Source organism: Hemiscyllium ocellatum, chromosome 9 (genome assembly GCF_020745735.1).
Source record: "Hemiscyllium ocellatum isolate sHemOce1 chromosome 9, sHemOce1.pat.X.cur, whole genome shotgun sequence".
Classification (NCBI taxonomy): Eukaryota; Metazoa; Chordata; class Chondrichthyes; order Orectolobiformes; family Hemiscylliidae; genus Hemiscyllium; species Hemiscyllium ocellatum.
Genome location: NC_083409.1, coordinates 44,195,214 through 44,209,307, shown reverse-complemented (window position 1 = coordinate 44,209,307; position 14,094 = coordinate 44,195,214). Strand labels below are relative to the sequence as shown.

The 14,094-nt window shown below is 40.7% G+C and overlaps 1 protein-coding gene across 1 annotated transcript in view; it reads right to left on the bottom strand.

Moving 5' to 3' along the window:
* Positions 1-14,094, bottom strand: part of ptprc (protein tyrosine phosphatase receptor type C) — a 154,699-nt gene that overhangs the window by 65,974 nt on the left and 74,631 nt on the right. The window contains exons 5-11 of the mRNA XM_060829556.1: positions 12,820-12,894; positions 10,452-10,526; positions 8,084-8,158; positions 5,722-5,796; positions 3,955-4,023; positions 2,544-2,615; positions 32-103 (exon numbers count right to left, since the gene is read on the bottom strand). Coding sequence (XP_060685539.1) covers positions 32-103; positions 2,544-2,615; positions 3,955-4,023; positions 5,722-5,796; positions 8,084-8,158; positions 10,452-10,526; positions 12,820-12,894 — 513 coding nt within the window. The remainder of the gene's footprint in view (positions 1-31; positions 104-2,543; positions 2,616-3,954; positions 4,024-5,721; positions 5,797-8,083; positions 8,159-10,451; positions 10,527-12,819; positions 12,895-14,094) is intronic.

Genomic DNA, 14,094 nt, shown 5'->3' with positions numbered 1-14,094 from the left:
ATCAAACTGTAAAGTGTGTTCAGAGACATACGTGAACCAGATGCATGGGTAGTATTCACTGTTGATGGAGCAGTGCTGGAGGTTGTGAGTGATAAGTGATCTGCTGGAAAACCAAAACGATGAGTAACAATGCAAGATACAAACACATCCATAAATAAAATTGCCATTATTACACTGAGGGCAACTGGGTTCTATCCACCACCCAGACTATGCTCAGATACTTTTAGCACACTTGTCAGAGGAGGGCGAGAGAAAGTGAGTACTACAGATGCTGGAGAGTCAAAGTTCAAAATTGTAGTGCTGGAAAAGCACAGCCGGTCAGGCAGTATCAAAGGAGCAGGAGAGTCGACGTTTCGGGCATAAGCCCTTCATCAGGAATATGGGCAGGGGGAAGGGAGCTGAGAGATAAATAAGAGGGTGTAGGTGGGGTTGGAGGGGGAGGTGGCTGGGAAGGCAATAGGTGGATGCAGGTGCGGGGGGGGCAACTGTGATAGGTCAGTGTGGAGGCTGGAGTGCATAGGTAGGAAGGAAGAGGAACAGGTGGGATAGTTCAAGAGGGTGGGGCCGAGTTGGAGGGTCGGATCTAAGTTGAGGTGGGGGGAGAGGAGATTTGGAAACTAGTGAAGACAGTGTTGATGCTATGTGGTTGGAGGGTCTCAAGACGTCAGATGAGGTGTTCTGCCTCCTGGCGTTGGGTGGCTAGGTTGGCAGTGGAGGAAGCCCAGGGCTTACATGTTCTTGAAGGAGTAGGAGGAAGAGTTGAAGTAGTCAGCCACAGGCCAGTGGGGTTGTTTGGTGTATGTGTCTCAGAGATGTTCCCTGAAATGCTCTGTGAGTTTGCGCTCTGTCTCTCTAACGTAGTCGAGACCACATCAAGAGCAACGGACACAAAGTAGATGAAGTGGGTGGAAGTGCAGGAAAATCTCTGCCGGATGTGAAAAGATCCTCTGGGGCTTTAGACAGGGATGAGGGGGAGGGTGGGTGCAGGTTTTGCAGTGGTAAGGGAAGATGCCCCACTGTTCTGTGGCTGACCACTTCAACCCCACTCCCACTCCCCCAAGAACATGCAAGTTCTGGACTTCCTCCACTGCCAAATTCAAGCCACCGCCAACTGGAGTAAGAATGCCTTATCTTCTGCCTTGGAACCCCCCAACCTCATGGCATCAACATCGACTTCACTAGTTATCAATACTCCCCTTCCCCCACCTTCTTCCAGATCCAAACCTCCAACTCAGCATCACACTCTTGAACAGTCCCACCTATCTGCCTTCCCACCTAACCATTCCACCCTCCCCACTGACCTATCCCAATCACACCCCACATGCATGTGCCTCTTGCTTTCCCAGCTGTCTTCACCCCCACCCCACACTATTTATTTCTCAGCCCCCTTCCCCCGCACATTCCTACAGAAGGGCTTATGCCCGAAATGTCAACTCTCCTGCTCCTCGGATGCCTCCTGACCAGCTGTGATTTTCCAGTGCCACACTGGTTGACTCTGTCAAAGGAGAATGCCAATCTTCTGGCAGTTGTTTGAATTTGGACGGCTGTACCACAGAGCTGAGTTATTTGTTACCAGGGAAAGCAACTTCCTAATGGGATTGATTAATCCTCCCACACACCAAAGCAGAAAGTTAAAAAGTTGGAAATGCAAATTATCTTTAAATTGTTTTAAAGGAAGTGAAATTATTGAAATATATCTTTGAAATAAAGAGAAAGATACAAAAGAATAAAAAAGTAACATTTATATTAAAAATGTTTTTACTTATTAATAATCTGCACTACTGGTCGGAGGGAATGAGACTCCATACTTACAAAAGAATTTCTCAGGGCTAGAGTTTGTTCAAGTGTAGGCACAGCTTTCTGTGCCATTAATACCTGGGCCACTCCCGATTTGGTAAAATGTTCCAGTTTTCACTGGTCTTAGAGTGTGGTTAATGCAGGGAAATTATCCTACATTCAGGCTATGGCAATGATCAGATTCCTCCAGCACAGACACAGCACATGCTGGAGCAGTGTTTACCCTGACAGCAATTATCAGATTTCTCCACATTGAACCAAATACCTGGGAAGCCACACTTTGCGAAAGTACTTAACGACTAATAAGAGCCAATACTGTCAGCCACACCATTTTCGATTTACAGCAAAATCCAAGTCATTGTATGATTGGTCATGAACAGAAATGAAGATTTGATTTCCATCCACAGGATTCTTGAAACTAATATTTTCCTGCATGCTGGGGTAGATATCAGAGACAAAGAGACAGTCCTCCAGACTAGGTCAAGTGCAGATTTATTTGGAAAATAATCTTGGATTTTGTCCCAATATTCTACCAATTTACGCATTATAGAGTCAAATCACTATTTCATTCAGTTTGAAAAACAGGACCCAAATTGCATCAAAACAAATGAACTTTTGATGACATTGATGAAGACAAAGAGAAGAAAAATCAGCTCCAAAGATCATGTGACCAGCTGGTGACCAGATATCAAAGTGACCATCATCACACTACTAAATGAAAAGTAAAGGTGTGTTCAGAGACATACTTGAACCTGTTGCATATGCAGTAGTCACTGTTGATGGAGCAGTGCTGGAGGTTGTGAGTGCTGAGTGACCTGCTGAAAGACCAAAATGGTGAGTAACAATGCATGACATAAACATACCTACAAATTGTTTTGCCAGGACCTTACTGGGAGCAACTAACTGAAGGCTTTTTCAGTTCACTACCCAGATGTTCAGAAACTTTGAGCAAATTTGTCTGAGGGCAGTTCTGGTCTTCTGGCAGCTGTTTGAATTTAGGTTATCATAGAGCTGACCCAATAATTTGTAAGGAAAGCAGCAGAGAAGCTGCGCAACCAGTTAGATTAATGAATCTTCACAAACAGGAAAGCAGGAAGTTAAAAAAGCAGCAAATACCTTTCACTGTAGTTACTTTTACTTTATAAATATATTTTAATCATTGTATCAAAAATGAAATGATCCACTCTGTTCTTGGGATTAAGTAAAAGATGCAAGAGAGAAAAATGAGAAAAAAAACTAAGAAAAAATAACTGCAATTTTTAACAATCTGCAATATTAATTTAACCTGAAGGAACAAAACTCCACATTTTCAAAATTAATATTAAGCACCAAAGCATTCAGTCATTCTGGTTAGTCAGAAACTAAGATCTACTTTGCCAGTAAAAACACAGTTAGTGCTGATTTGGAAAGGGTCTAATTTTTATTGCTGTGCATTGTGTGTCATACTGTATAATTATTCTATGCTCATGCCAGAACAATTTTGAAGACTAGTTTAATGGGAGTGAAGATTTTGCTTTTTACTGGATAAATTGCTTTGCTTTCTCAACATTCAACAATCCCAATTGTTATAAAGGTTTAGAAAATATGTCATTCAATATGTAGATCAGAAGACACTGCAATAACAGCCTGTGGGTATAGAGAGGTTTTATTGGCAGCAACTAAAGGATGTGTGCATTTAAAGAAAAATATGGGGACATCAGAGTTCACGATCACTTTTGACATACAAATCTATGGCAGAGCAATCAACATTTGCAGAGTTCAAACCAGTCCATGCGTCTATTGACATTAACAAAGTTAATAACATTAAACAAGTTCTCTATCAGTAGAATTCTTGAAGGCAATGTTTTACCATACCAGAATTTGGCGTCAGGGACTAACCAGAAGTCCTCTAGACTCGTATAAAGGAAGTGTAGATGCATCCTGCATTTTGGCTCTACACTGTGTTATTTTATTCGATTTGACAAATAAAGCATCTCAACTGAATCAGGAAAACATGGGTGTTGTGAAGACAATTTGAGGATTTAAAAGTTCATTGGCAAAGACAAAGGGAAAAAGAAGTTACAGTCTCAGAATGTCAGGATTGGAGTTATTTATCAATAACAGGTTGGTACTAATCCAATAGTACAATGAAGAGGGAAGTGCTGTTTATCGACATACTTGAACCTGCAGCGTGTATAGTAGTCACTGCTGATGGAGCTGTGCTAGAGTGTGTGGGTGATGAGTGATCTGTTGAGAGAGCAAAACAGAAGATAAGAATGCATAGAACAACTGCGTATGTAAAAGCGTTGTCATCAGTAATGTATGAAGACTAGAATATGAAGATGCGCTTGTATTACTTAACCAAAAATAATATCATAGGCATTTCTCTGGGCTACTATGAGGAGAATGTAGATTTATCTTCAGCTGGGCACTTGTGCCAATGAGACAGTTGCTCATTTGTACAACTAACTTCCCTTGTATCATGGAACACCTCTGTTAAAGATCCCATTACACTTTTCTGCTCCAAGTAAAACAATCCAAGCTTCTCCAACCTCTCCACTTGCTCTAGGAATGTTAACATTGAAGAGACACCAGAGAACTGAATGGCTTTTAGAATGGATCAGTCAGACACAATGTGTATTAATTCTTAAATGTTTGGAACATAAATCATCCCTTGTAAATGCTGTATAAGACTAGGAAAGCATTCCTCAATGGTGATCTCGTAGTTTATTACTGACTGAACAAACACATGATGGGCCATGTGACATCTTCTCCTCCACATCATCCCATTAAACAAACATTCTAATGCAATTCTGTGAAAGTCAGCTCACATTTATACATCAAAGACATTAGGCTGATAGCTACACTGACAAAGAAAACTGAACACAGTTGAGTTCAGACAACAAGTGCTCCCGCTGGTATGATTTTCTACCCTAGTACTGCAGGGAGGCAGGATGGTGATGATGGCATTTATCACACTTGCCTTCAGTGTTGATAACATTGAGTATAGGAGTTGGGATGGCATGTTGTGGCTGTACAGGACATTGGTGAGGCCAATTTTGCAATACTATATACAATACTCGTCACCCTTCTATAGGGGGGATAATGTTAAATTTGTAAGAGTGCATTAAAGATTCGCAAGCTTGGTGTTGGAATTGGAGAGTTTGAGCTCTATGGAGAGGCTGGATAGGCTGCGGATTTTTTCCATGGAGCATCAGAGGCTGGGGGGTGTTGGGAGGTCATATTGTAGCTGTACAGGACATTGGTTAGGCCACTTTTGGAATATTGTGTGCAAATCTGGACTCCTTCCTATTGCAAGGATGTTGTGAAACTTGATAGGGTTCAGAAAGATTTCTAACGATGTTGCCAGGATTGGAGGATTTGAGCGATAGGGAGAGGTTGAATAGGCTGCAGCTGTTTTCCCTGGAATATCAGAGGGTGAGGGGTGACCTTATAGAGGCTTACAAAATCATAAGGCGTATAGATAGGATAATTAGACAAAGTCTTTTCCCCGGGATGGGAGAGTCCAGAACTAGGGGGCATGGGTTTAGGGTGAGAGGAGAGAGATATAAAAGAGACCTAAGCTGCAACTTTTTCACACAGAGGATGTTGCGTGTATGGAATCTGCTGTCAGAGGAAGTGGTGGAGGCTCACACTATTGCCTCATTTAAAGGCATTTAGATGGGTATATGAATAGGAAGGGTTTGGAGGGATATGGACCGGGTGCTGGCAGAAGGAACTAGATTGGTTGGGATATCTGGTCGTCATGGACAGGTTGGACCGAAGGGTCTGTTTCTGTGCTGTACATCTCTATGACCCTATGATTCTATATCTAGCTGTGCCCTATCATTCCCATGAAACAACAAGGAAAATCAGAGTTGAGAATGTCAGAGTGGAACTCATTTTGATAACAAACTATGAGGCAATGTATCTTTTTGGACATACTTGAGACTGCAGTAGTGCGTGCAGTAGTCACTGTTGATGGAGCCGTGCTGGTGAGTGTGCCTGATGATTGATCTGCTGGAAGAGCAAAAGGATAGTGCAAAATGCATTGGAACAATCACGAATACAAACGTCGTATCATCAAGAATTTGCAACTTTAGAATGTGAAGATACGCTTTACATCAATTCTCCAATATTAATATCATAGGCACTTCTCTAAGCTACTAAAAAGAGAGTGTAGGTTTATCCTCAGGTACGCCCTTACTCCTGTTGAAGCATTTGCTCATTTGACCAATTAAATTCACTTATATCAGTGAGCGCTCCTGTTAAAGATCCCATTGCACTTTTCCAATCCAAGTAAAACAATCCCAGGTTCTCCAACCTCTCCACTTGTTCCAGGAATGTTAACATTGAGGAGACACTAGAGAACTGAATGGTTTTTAGAATGAATCAGTCAGACACAATGTGTATTAGTTCTTAAATGTTTGGAATTTAAGACATAAATTATCCCTAATAAATGCTGTATATGACCAGGAATGCATTCCTTAATGGTGATCTCCTAGTTTACTACTGACTGAACAAACACATGGTGGGCCATGTGACATCTTCTCCTCCACATCATCCCATTAAACAAACATTCTTATGCAAGTCGGTGAAAATCAGCTCACATTTATACATCAAAGACATTAGGCTGGTAGCTACACTGACATCAAAACAAGACCATTCTTAAGCCTGCAATGGGTGTCATGGTCTCTGCTGTTGGAGCCGTCCTGGAGATTGTGAGTGGAGTGTGAACTGCTCAAAGAATAAAATAGAGAATAACAATGCAAACCACAACTGAATACAAAAAGAATGGACTGATGTTTGTTGTCAGAGACAAAGAAAACTGAACACAGTTGAGATTAAACAGTGCTCCCATTGGTATGAATTTCTCACCTAGCACTGCAGAGTATTATAACTGACTATAGAGACCATCACTGGTATATTCCCAATGCGGAGCTGGACAGAAATCATCTACCACCCGAAAGTGTTTTCAGAGAGACCAAACCTCAAAAATAGGAAAGTAAAAGCAGCAAAAGAGCATTTCTTCTCTAAACCTTGCTTTCCAACATTTAAAAGATAAGACATCCAGATGGGATGAAAGTAAAAGATAAAAATTCTGAAACTGCCTTCTCAGATTAAGTATTTAACTAATTTTGTTACCAATCATTTATGAAGTTTACAATAAGAAGACAAAGAAACATCTTGAAGTAGGAGCTGATGTTTTTTTCTTAACTCAAGTTGAAAAGCTCAGATTTAACTTTGTAGGATAAAGACAACAGTCTTTTACCCTATCAAGTTCCAATGTTGCTTGTTATAGTGGACAGTGAAGGAGGTCATCTCAGAGTGCAAAGAGTCATTGATCAGATAGGCCGAGAAGAAGCAGATGGATAGATTTAGATAAATGTGAGCTCTTGCATTTTGGTAAGGCAAACTAGGGCAGGACTTATCCATGGTAGCACCCTGTGGAGTGTTGCTGATCAAAGACACCGAGGGATATGGGTGCATATTTTCTTCAAAGTGGAGTCGCAGGGAGGCAGGATGGTGATGATGGCATTTGGCACGCTTGCCTTCATTGGTGATAACATTGAGTATAGGAGTTGGGATGGCCTGTTGTGGCTGTACAGGACATTGGTCAGGCCAATTTTGCAACACTACATACAATACTCGTCACCCTTCTATAGGGAGGATAATGTTAAACTTGTGAGGGTGCAGAAAAGATTTGCAAGCTTGGTGTTGGAATTGGAGAGTTTGAGATCTATGGAGAGGCTGGATAGGCTGGGGATTTTTTCCATGGAGCATCAGAGGCTGGGGGGTGATCTTATAGAAGTTTACAAAATCATGAGGGGCATGGGTAGGGTGAATACCTGTAGAATGGGTGGGTTGGTTGAAAACTATAGCGTTTAGGTTCAAAGTGAGAGGGGAAAGATTTAAAAAGGATTTGACTGGTAACTTTTTCATGCAGGTGGTGGACCATGTATGCAATGAGCTGCCAGAGGAAGTGGTAAAGATAGGTACAATTACAACATTTAAAAGGTGTCTGAATAGGCATTTACTAAGGAAGGAGTTAGAGAGATATAGGCCAAATGCTGGCAAATGGGACTAGATTGGGTTGGGATACCTGGTCGGCATGGACGGGTGGAACCGAAGGATCTGTTTCTGTGCCATGCATCTCTACGACTCTATGATTCTGTATCTGGCTGTTCCCTGTCATTCCCGTGAAACAATGATTCTAACATCATTCAAGGAAAATCAGAGTTGAGAATGTCAGAGTGGAACTCATTTTGATAACAAACTATGAGGCAATGTATCTTTTTGGACATACTTGAGCCTGCAGTAGTACGTGCAGTAGTCACTGTTGATGGAGCCGTGCTGGTGAGTGTGTCTGATGATTGAAGAGCTAGCAGAGCAAAACAGAAGATTAGAGTGCATTGGATCAATCACGAATAGAAATATTGCATCATCAATAATTTACAAACTCTAGAATGTGAAGATACACTTTACATCAATTCTCCAAAAATAATATCATCGGCACTTCTCTGGGCTACTAAAAGGAGAGTGTAGATTTACCCTCAGGTAAGTCCTTACACCTTTTGAAGAATTTGTTCATTTGGCCAATTAAATTCGCTTATATCATTGAATACCTCTGTAGAGATCCCAATACATTTTTCTGCTCCAAGTAAAACAATCCCAGGTTCTCCAAACACTCCACTTGCTCTAGGAATGTTAACATTGAGGAGACACCACAGAACTGAATGGTTTTTAAAATGGATCAGTCAGACACAATGAGCATTAGTTCATAAATGTTTGGAATCTAAGACATAAATCATCCCTGGTAAATGCTGCATAAGACTAGGAGTGCATTCCTCAATGGTGATCTCCTAGTTTACTGCTGACTGAACAAACACATGATGGGCCATGTGACATCTTCTCCTCCACATCATCCCATTAAACAAACATTCTAATGCAATTCGGTGAAAATCAGCTCACATTTATGCATCAAAGACATTAGGCTGGTAGGTACACTGACATCAAAACAAGACCATTCTTAAGCCTGGAATGGGTGAGATGGTCACTGCTGTGGGATCCGTGTTGGAGATTGTGAGTGGAGTGTGAACTGCTCAAAGAATAAAATAGAGAATAACAATGCAAACCACAACTGAATACAAAAAGAATGGACTGATGTTTGTTGTCAGAGACAAAGAAAACTGAACACAGTTGAGTTCAGAGAGCAAGTGCTCCCGCTGGTATGATTTTCTACTCTAGTACTGTAGAGTAATACAACTGACTATAGAGACCATCACTGGTATATTCCCAATGCGGAGCTGGACAGAAATCATCTACCACCCGAAAGTGTTTTCAGAGAGACCAAACCTCAAAAATAGGAAAGTAAAAGCAGCAAAAGAGCATTTATTTTCTAAACCTTCCTTTCCAACATTTAAAAGATAAGACATCCAGATGGGGTGAAAGTAAAAGATAAAAATTCTGAAACTGCCTTCTCAGATTAAGTATTTAACTAATTTTGTTACCAATCATTTATAAAGTTTACAATGAGAAGACAAAGAAACATCTTGAAGTAGGAGTTGATGTTTTTTTTCTTAACTCAAGTTGAAAAGCTCAGATTTAACTCTGTAGGATAAAGACAACAGTTTTTTCCCTATCAAGTTCCAATGTTGCTTGTTGTAGTGGACAGTGAAGAAGGTCATCTCGGAGTGCAAAGAGTCATTGATCAGATAGGCCGAGGAGAAGCAGATGGAGTTTAATTTAGATAAATGTGAGCTCTTGCATTTTGGTAAGGCAAACTAGGGCAGGACTTATCCATGGTAGCACCCTGTGGAGTGTTGCCGATCAAAGACACTGAGGCATATGGGTGCATATTTTCTTCAAAGTGGAGTCGCAGGGAGGCAGGATGGTGATGATGACATTTGGCACGCTTGCCTTCATTGGTGATAACATTCAGTATAGGGGTTGAGACAGCATGTTGTGGCTGTACAGGACATTGGTGAGGCCAATTTTGCAATACTACATACCATACTCGTCATCCTTCTATAGGGATGATAATGTTAAATTTGTGAGGGTGCAGAAAAGACTTGCAAGCTTGGTGTTGGAATTGGAGAGTTTGAGGTCTATGGAGAGGCTGGATAGGCTGGGGATTTTTTTCATGGAGCATCAGAGGCTGGGGGGTAATCTTATCAAAGTTTACAAAATCATGAGGGGCATGGGTAGGGTGAATACCCGTAGAATGGGTAGGTTGGTTGAAAACTAGAGTGTTTAGGTTCAAGGTGAGATGGGAAAGATTTAAAAAGGATTTGACTGGTAACTTTTCCATGCAGGTGGTGGACCATGTATGCAATGAACTGCCAGAGGAAGTGGTAAAGATAGGTACAATTACAACATTTAAAAGGTATCTGAATAGGCATTTACTAAGGAAGGAGTTAGAGAGATATAGGCCAAATGCTGGCAAATGGGACTAGATTGGGTTGGGATATCTGGTCTGCATGGACGGGTTAAATTGAAGGATCTGTGTCTGTGCCGTACATCTCTACGACTCTATGATTCTGTATCTGGCTGTTCCCTATCATTCCCATGAAACAATGATTCTAACATCATTCAAGGAAGATCAGAGTTGAGAATGTCAGAGTGGAACTCATTTTGATAACAAACTATGAGGCAATGTATCTTTTTGGACATACTTGAGCGTGCAGTAGTGCGTGCAGTAGTCACTGTTGATGGAGCCGTGCTGGTGAGTGTGCCTGATGATTGAAGAGCTAGCAGAGCAAAACAGAAGATTAGAGTGCATTGGATCAATCACAAATAGAAATATTGCATCATCAATAATTTACAAACTCTGGAATGTGAAGATACACTTTACATCAATTCTCCAAAAATAATATCATCGGCACTTCTCTGGGCTACTAAAAGGAGAGTGTAGATTTACCCAAAGGTAAGTCCTTACTCCTTTTGAAGCATTTGTTCATTTGGCCAATTAAATTCGCTTATATCATTGAATACCTCTGTAAAGATCCCATTACATTTTCCTGCTCCAAGTAAAACAATCCCAGGTTCTCCAACCACTCCACTTGCTCTAGGAATGTTAACATTGAGGAGACACCAGAGAACTGAATGGTTTTTAGAATGGATCAGTCAGACGCAATGTGCATTAGTTCTTAAATGTTTGGAATCTAAGACAAAAATCATCCCTTGTAAATGCTGTATATGACCAGGAGTGCATTTCTCAATGGTGATCTCCTAGTTTACTACTGACTGAACAAACACATGTTGGGCCATGTGACATCTTCTCCTCCACATCATCCCATTAAACAAACATTCTAATGTAATTCGGTGAAAATCAGCTCACATTTATGCATCAAAGACATGAGGCTGGTAGCTACACTGACATCAAAACAAGACCATTCTTAAGCCTGTAATGAGTGTCATGGTCACTGCTGTGGGAGCCGTGCTGGAGATTGTGAGTGGAGTGTGAACTGCTCAAAGAATAAAATAGAGAATAACAATGCAAACCACAACTGAATACAAAAAGAATGGACTGATGTTTGTTGTCAGAGACAAAGAAAACTGAACACAGTTGAGTTCCGGGAGCAAATGCTCCCGCTGGTATGATTTTCTACTCTAGTATTGTAGAGTAATACAACTGACTATAGAGACCATCGCTGGTATATTCCCAATGCGGAGCTGGACAGAAATCATCCACCACCCGAAAGTGTTTTCAGAGAGACCAAACCTCAAAAATAGGAAAGTAAAAGAAGCAAAAGAGCATTGTTTTTCTAAACCTTCCTTTCCAACATTTAAAAGATAAGACATCCAGATGGGGTGAAAGTAAAAGATAAAAATTCTGAAACTGCCTTCTCAGATTAAGTATTTAACTAATTTTGTTACCAATCATTTATAAAGTTTACAATGAGAAGACAAAGAAACATCTTGAAGTAGGAGCTGATTTTTTTTTCTTAACTCAAGTTGAAAAGCTCAGATTTAACTCTGTAGGATAAAGACAACAGTCTTTTACCCTATCAAGTTCCAATGTTGCTTGTTATAGTGGACAGTGAAGAAGGTCATCTCAGAGTGCAAAGTGTCATTGATCAGATAGGCCGAGGAGAAGCAGATGGAGTTTAATTTAGATAAATGTGAGCTCTTGCATTTTGGTAAGGCAAACTAGGGCAGGACTTATCCATGGTAGCGCCCTGTGGAGTGTTGCTGATCAAAGACACCGAGGGATATGGGTGCATATTTTCTTCAAAGTGGAGTCGCAGGGAGGCAGGATGGTGATGATGGCATTTGGCACGCTTGCCTTCATTGGTGATAACATTCAGTATAGGAGTTGGGATGGCCTGTTGTGGCTGTACAGGACATTGGTCAGGCCAATTTTGCAATACTACATACAATACTTGTCACCATTCTATAGGGAGGATAATGTTAAACTTGTGAGGGTGCAGAAAAGATTTGCAAGCTTGGTGTTGGAATTGGAGAGTTTGAGCTCTATGGAGAGGCTGGATAGGCTGGGGACTTTTTCCATGGAGCATCAGAGGCTGGGGGGTAATCTTATCAAAGTTTACAAAATCATGAGGGGCATGGGTAGGGTGAATACCTGTAGAATGGGTGGGTTGGTTGAAAACTAGAGTGTTTAGGTTCAAAGTGAGAGGGGAAAGATTTAAAAAGGATTTGACTGGTAACTTTTTCATGCAGGTGGTGGACCATGTATGCAATGAGCTGCCAGAGGAAGTGGTAAGTATAGGTACAATTACAACATTTAAAAGGTGTCTGAATAGGCATTTACTAAGGAAGGAGTTAGAGAGATATAGGCCAAATGCTGGCAAATGGGACTAGATTGGGTTGGGATATCTGGTCGGCATGGACGGGTGGAACCGAAGGATCTGTTTCTCTGCCGTACATCTCTACGACTCTATGATTCTGTATCTGGCTGTTCCCTAACATTCCCATGAAAAAATGATTCTAACATCATTCAAGGAAGATCAGAGTTGAGAATGTCAGAGTGGAACTCATTTTGATAACAAGCAATGAGGCAATGTATCTTTTTGGACATACTTGAGCGTGCAGTAGTGCGTGCAGTAGTCACTGTTGATGGAGCCGTGCTGGTGAGTGTGTCTGATGATTGAAGAGCTAGAAGAGCAAAACAGAAGATTAGAGTGCATTGGACCAATCACGAATAGAAATTGTGCATCATCAATAACTTACAAACTTTAGAATGTGAAGATACACTTTACATCAATTCTCCAAAAATAATATCATCAGCACTTCTCTGGGCTACTAAAAGGAGAGTGTAGATTTACCCGAAGGTAAGTCCTTACTCCTTTTGAAGCATTTGTTCATTTGGCCAATTCAATTCACGTATATCATTGAATACCTCTGTAACGATCCCATTACACTTTTCTGCTCCAAGTAAAACAATGCCAGGTTCTCCAACCTCTCCACTTGCTCTAGGAATGTTAACATTGAGGAAACACCAGAGAACTAAATGGTTTTTAAAATGGATCAGTCAGACACAATGTGTATTAGTTCTTAAATGTTTGGAATCTAAGACAAAAATCATCCCTCGTAAATGCTGTATATGACCAGGAGTGCATTCCTCAATGGTGATCTCCTAGTTTACTACTGACTGAACAAACACATGATGGGCCATGTGTATCATCTCCTCCATGTCATCCCATTAAACAAACATTCTCATGCAATTCTGTGAAAATCAGCTCACATTTATACATCAAAGACATTCGGTTGGTAGCAAGACTTTATGAAGGTATTGAAATTTCTGTGAGTGAAACAGTCACTGATTGTTTAGCTTTGCTGGAGGTTATGTGTGATCTGCTGAACGCCAGAATCAATCAATGCACTTGCTGACAAAGTCGCATATTTAAAGTATTTCAAGTGGCTGAGTTTGCTATGAGTAACAAAGGTCCTATGAGTAACAAAGGTCCATCCTGCAAAAATTATCCTTTTTTCCCAACCCTTTGTCATCCTGCTTGGAGGATTCTTTTTTCATTTTGAAATGATGACGCAGGCAGGGTTACTTCATGCAACATAAACATTTTTAGACAAAATTAAACTGATTCTGAAAGTTACATGATTTGTCAACTGATCAGCCGGGATTGGAATTACTGCTCCTATTTTGTATGTAGCATATACATTTCAGGCTCAAATACAAAACCTATCATGTTACAGCAGCAATCGCTTTAGATTTTGGACAAAAGAAAACAATCGATTCTCGGGCCATAACTCTGTCTGCATAATACTGTCTATTTTTGGTAAAAGTAGTAATATACGGAATGAGTATGAAAGAGATGAATTGACTAGCATTTTCAAAGA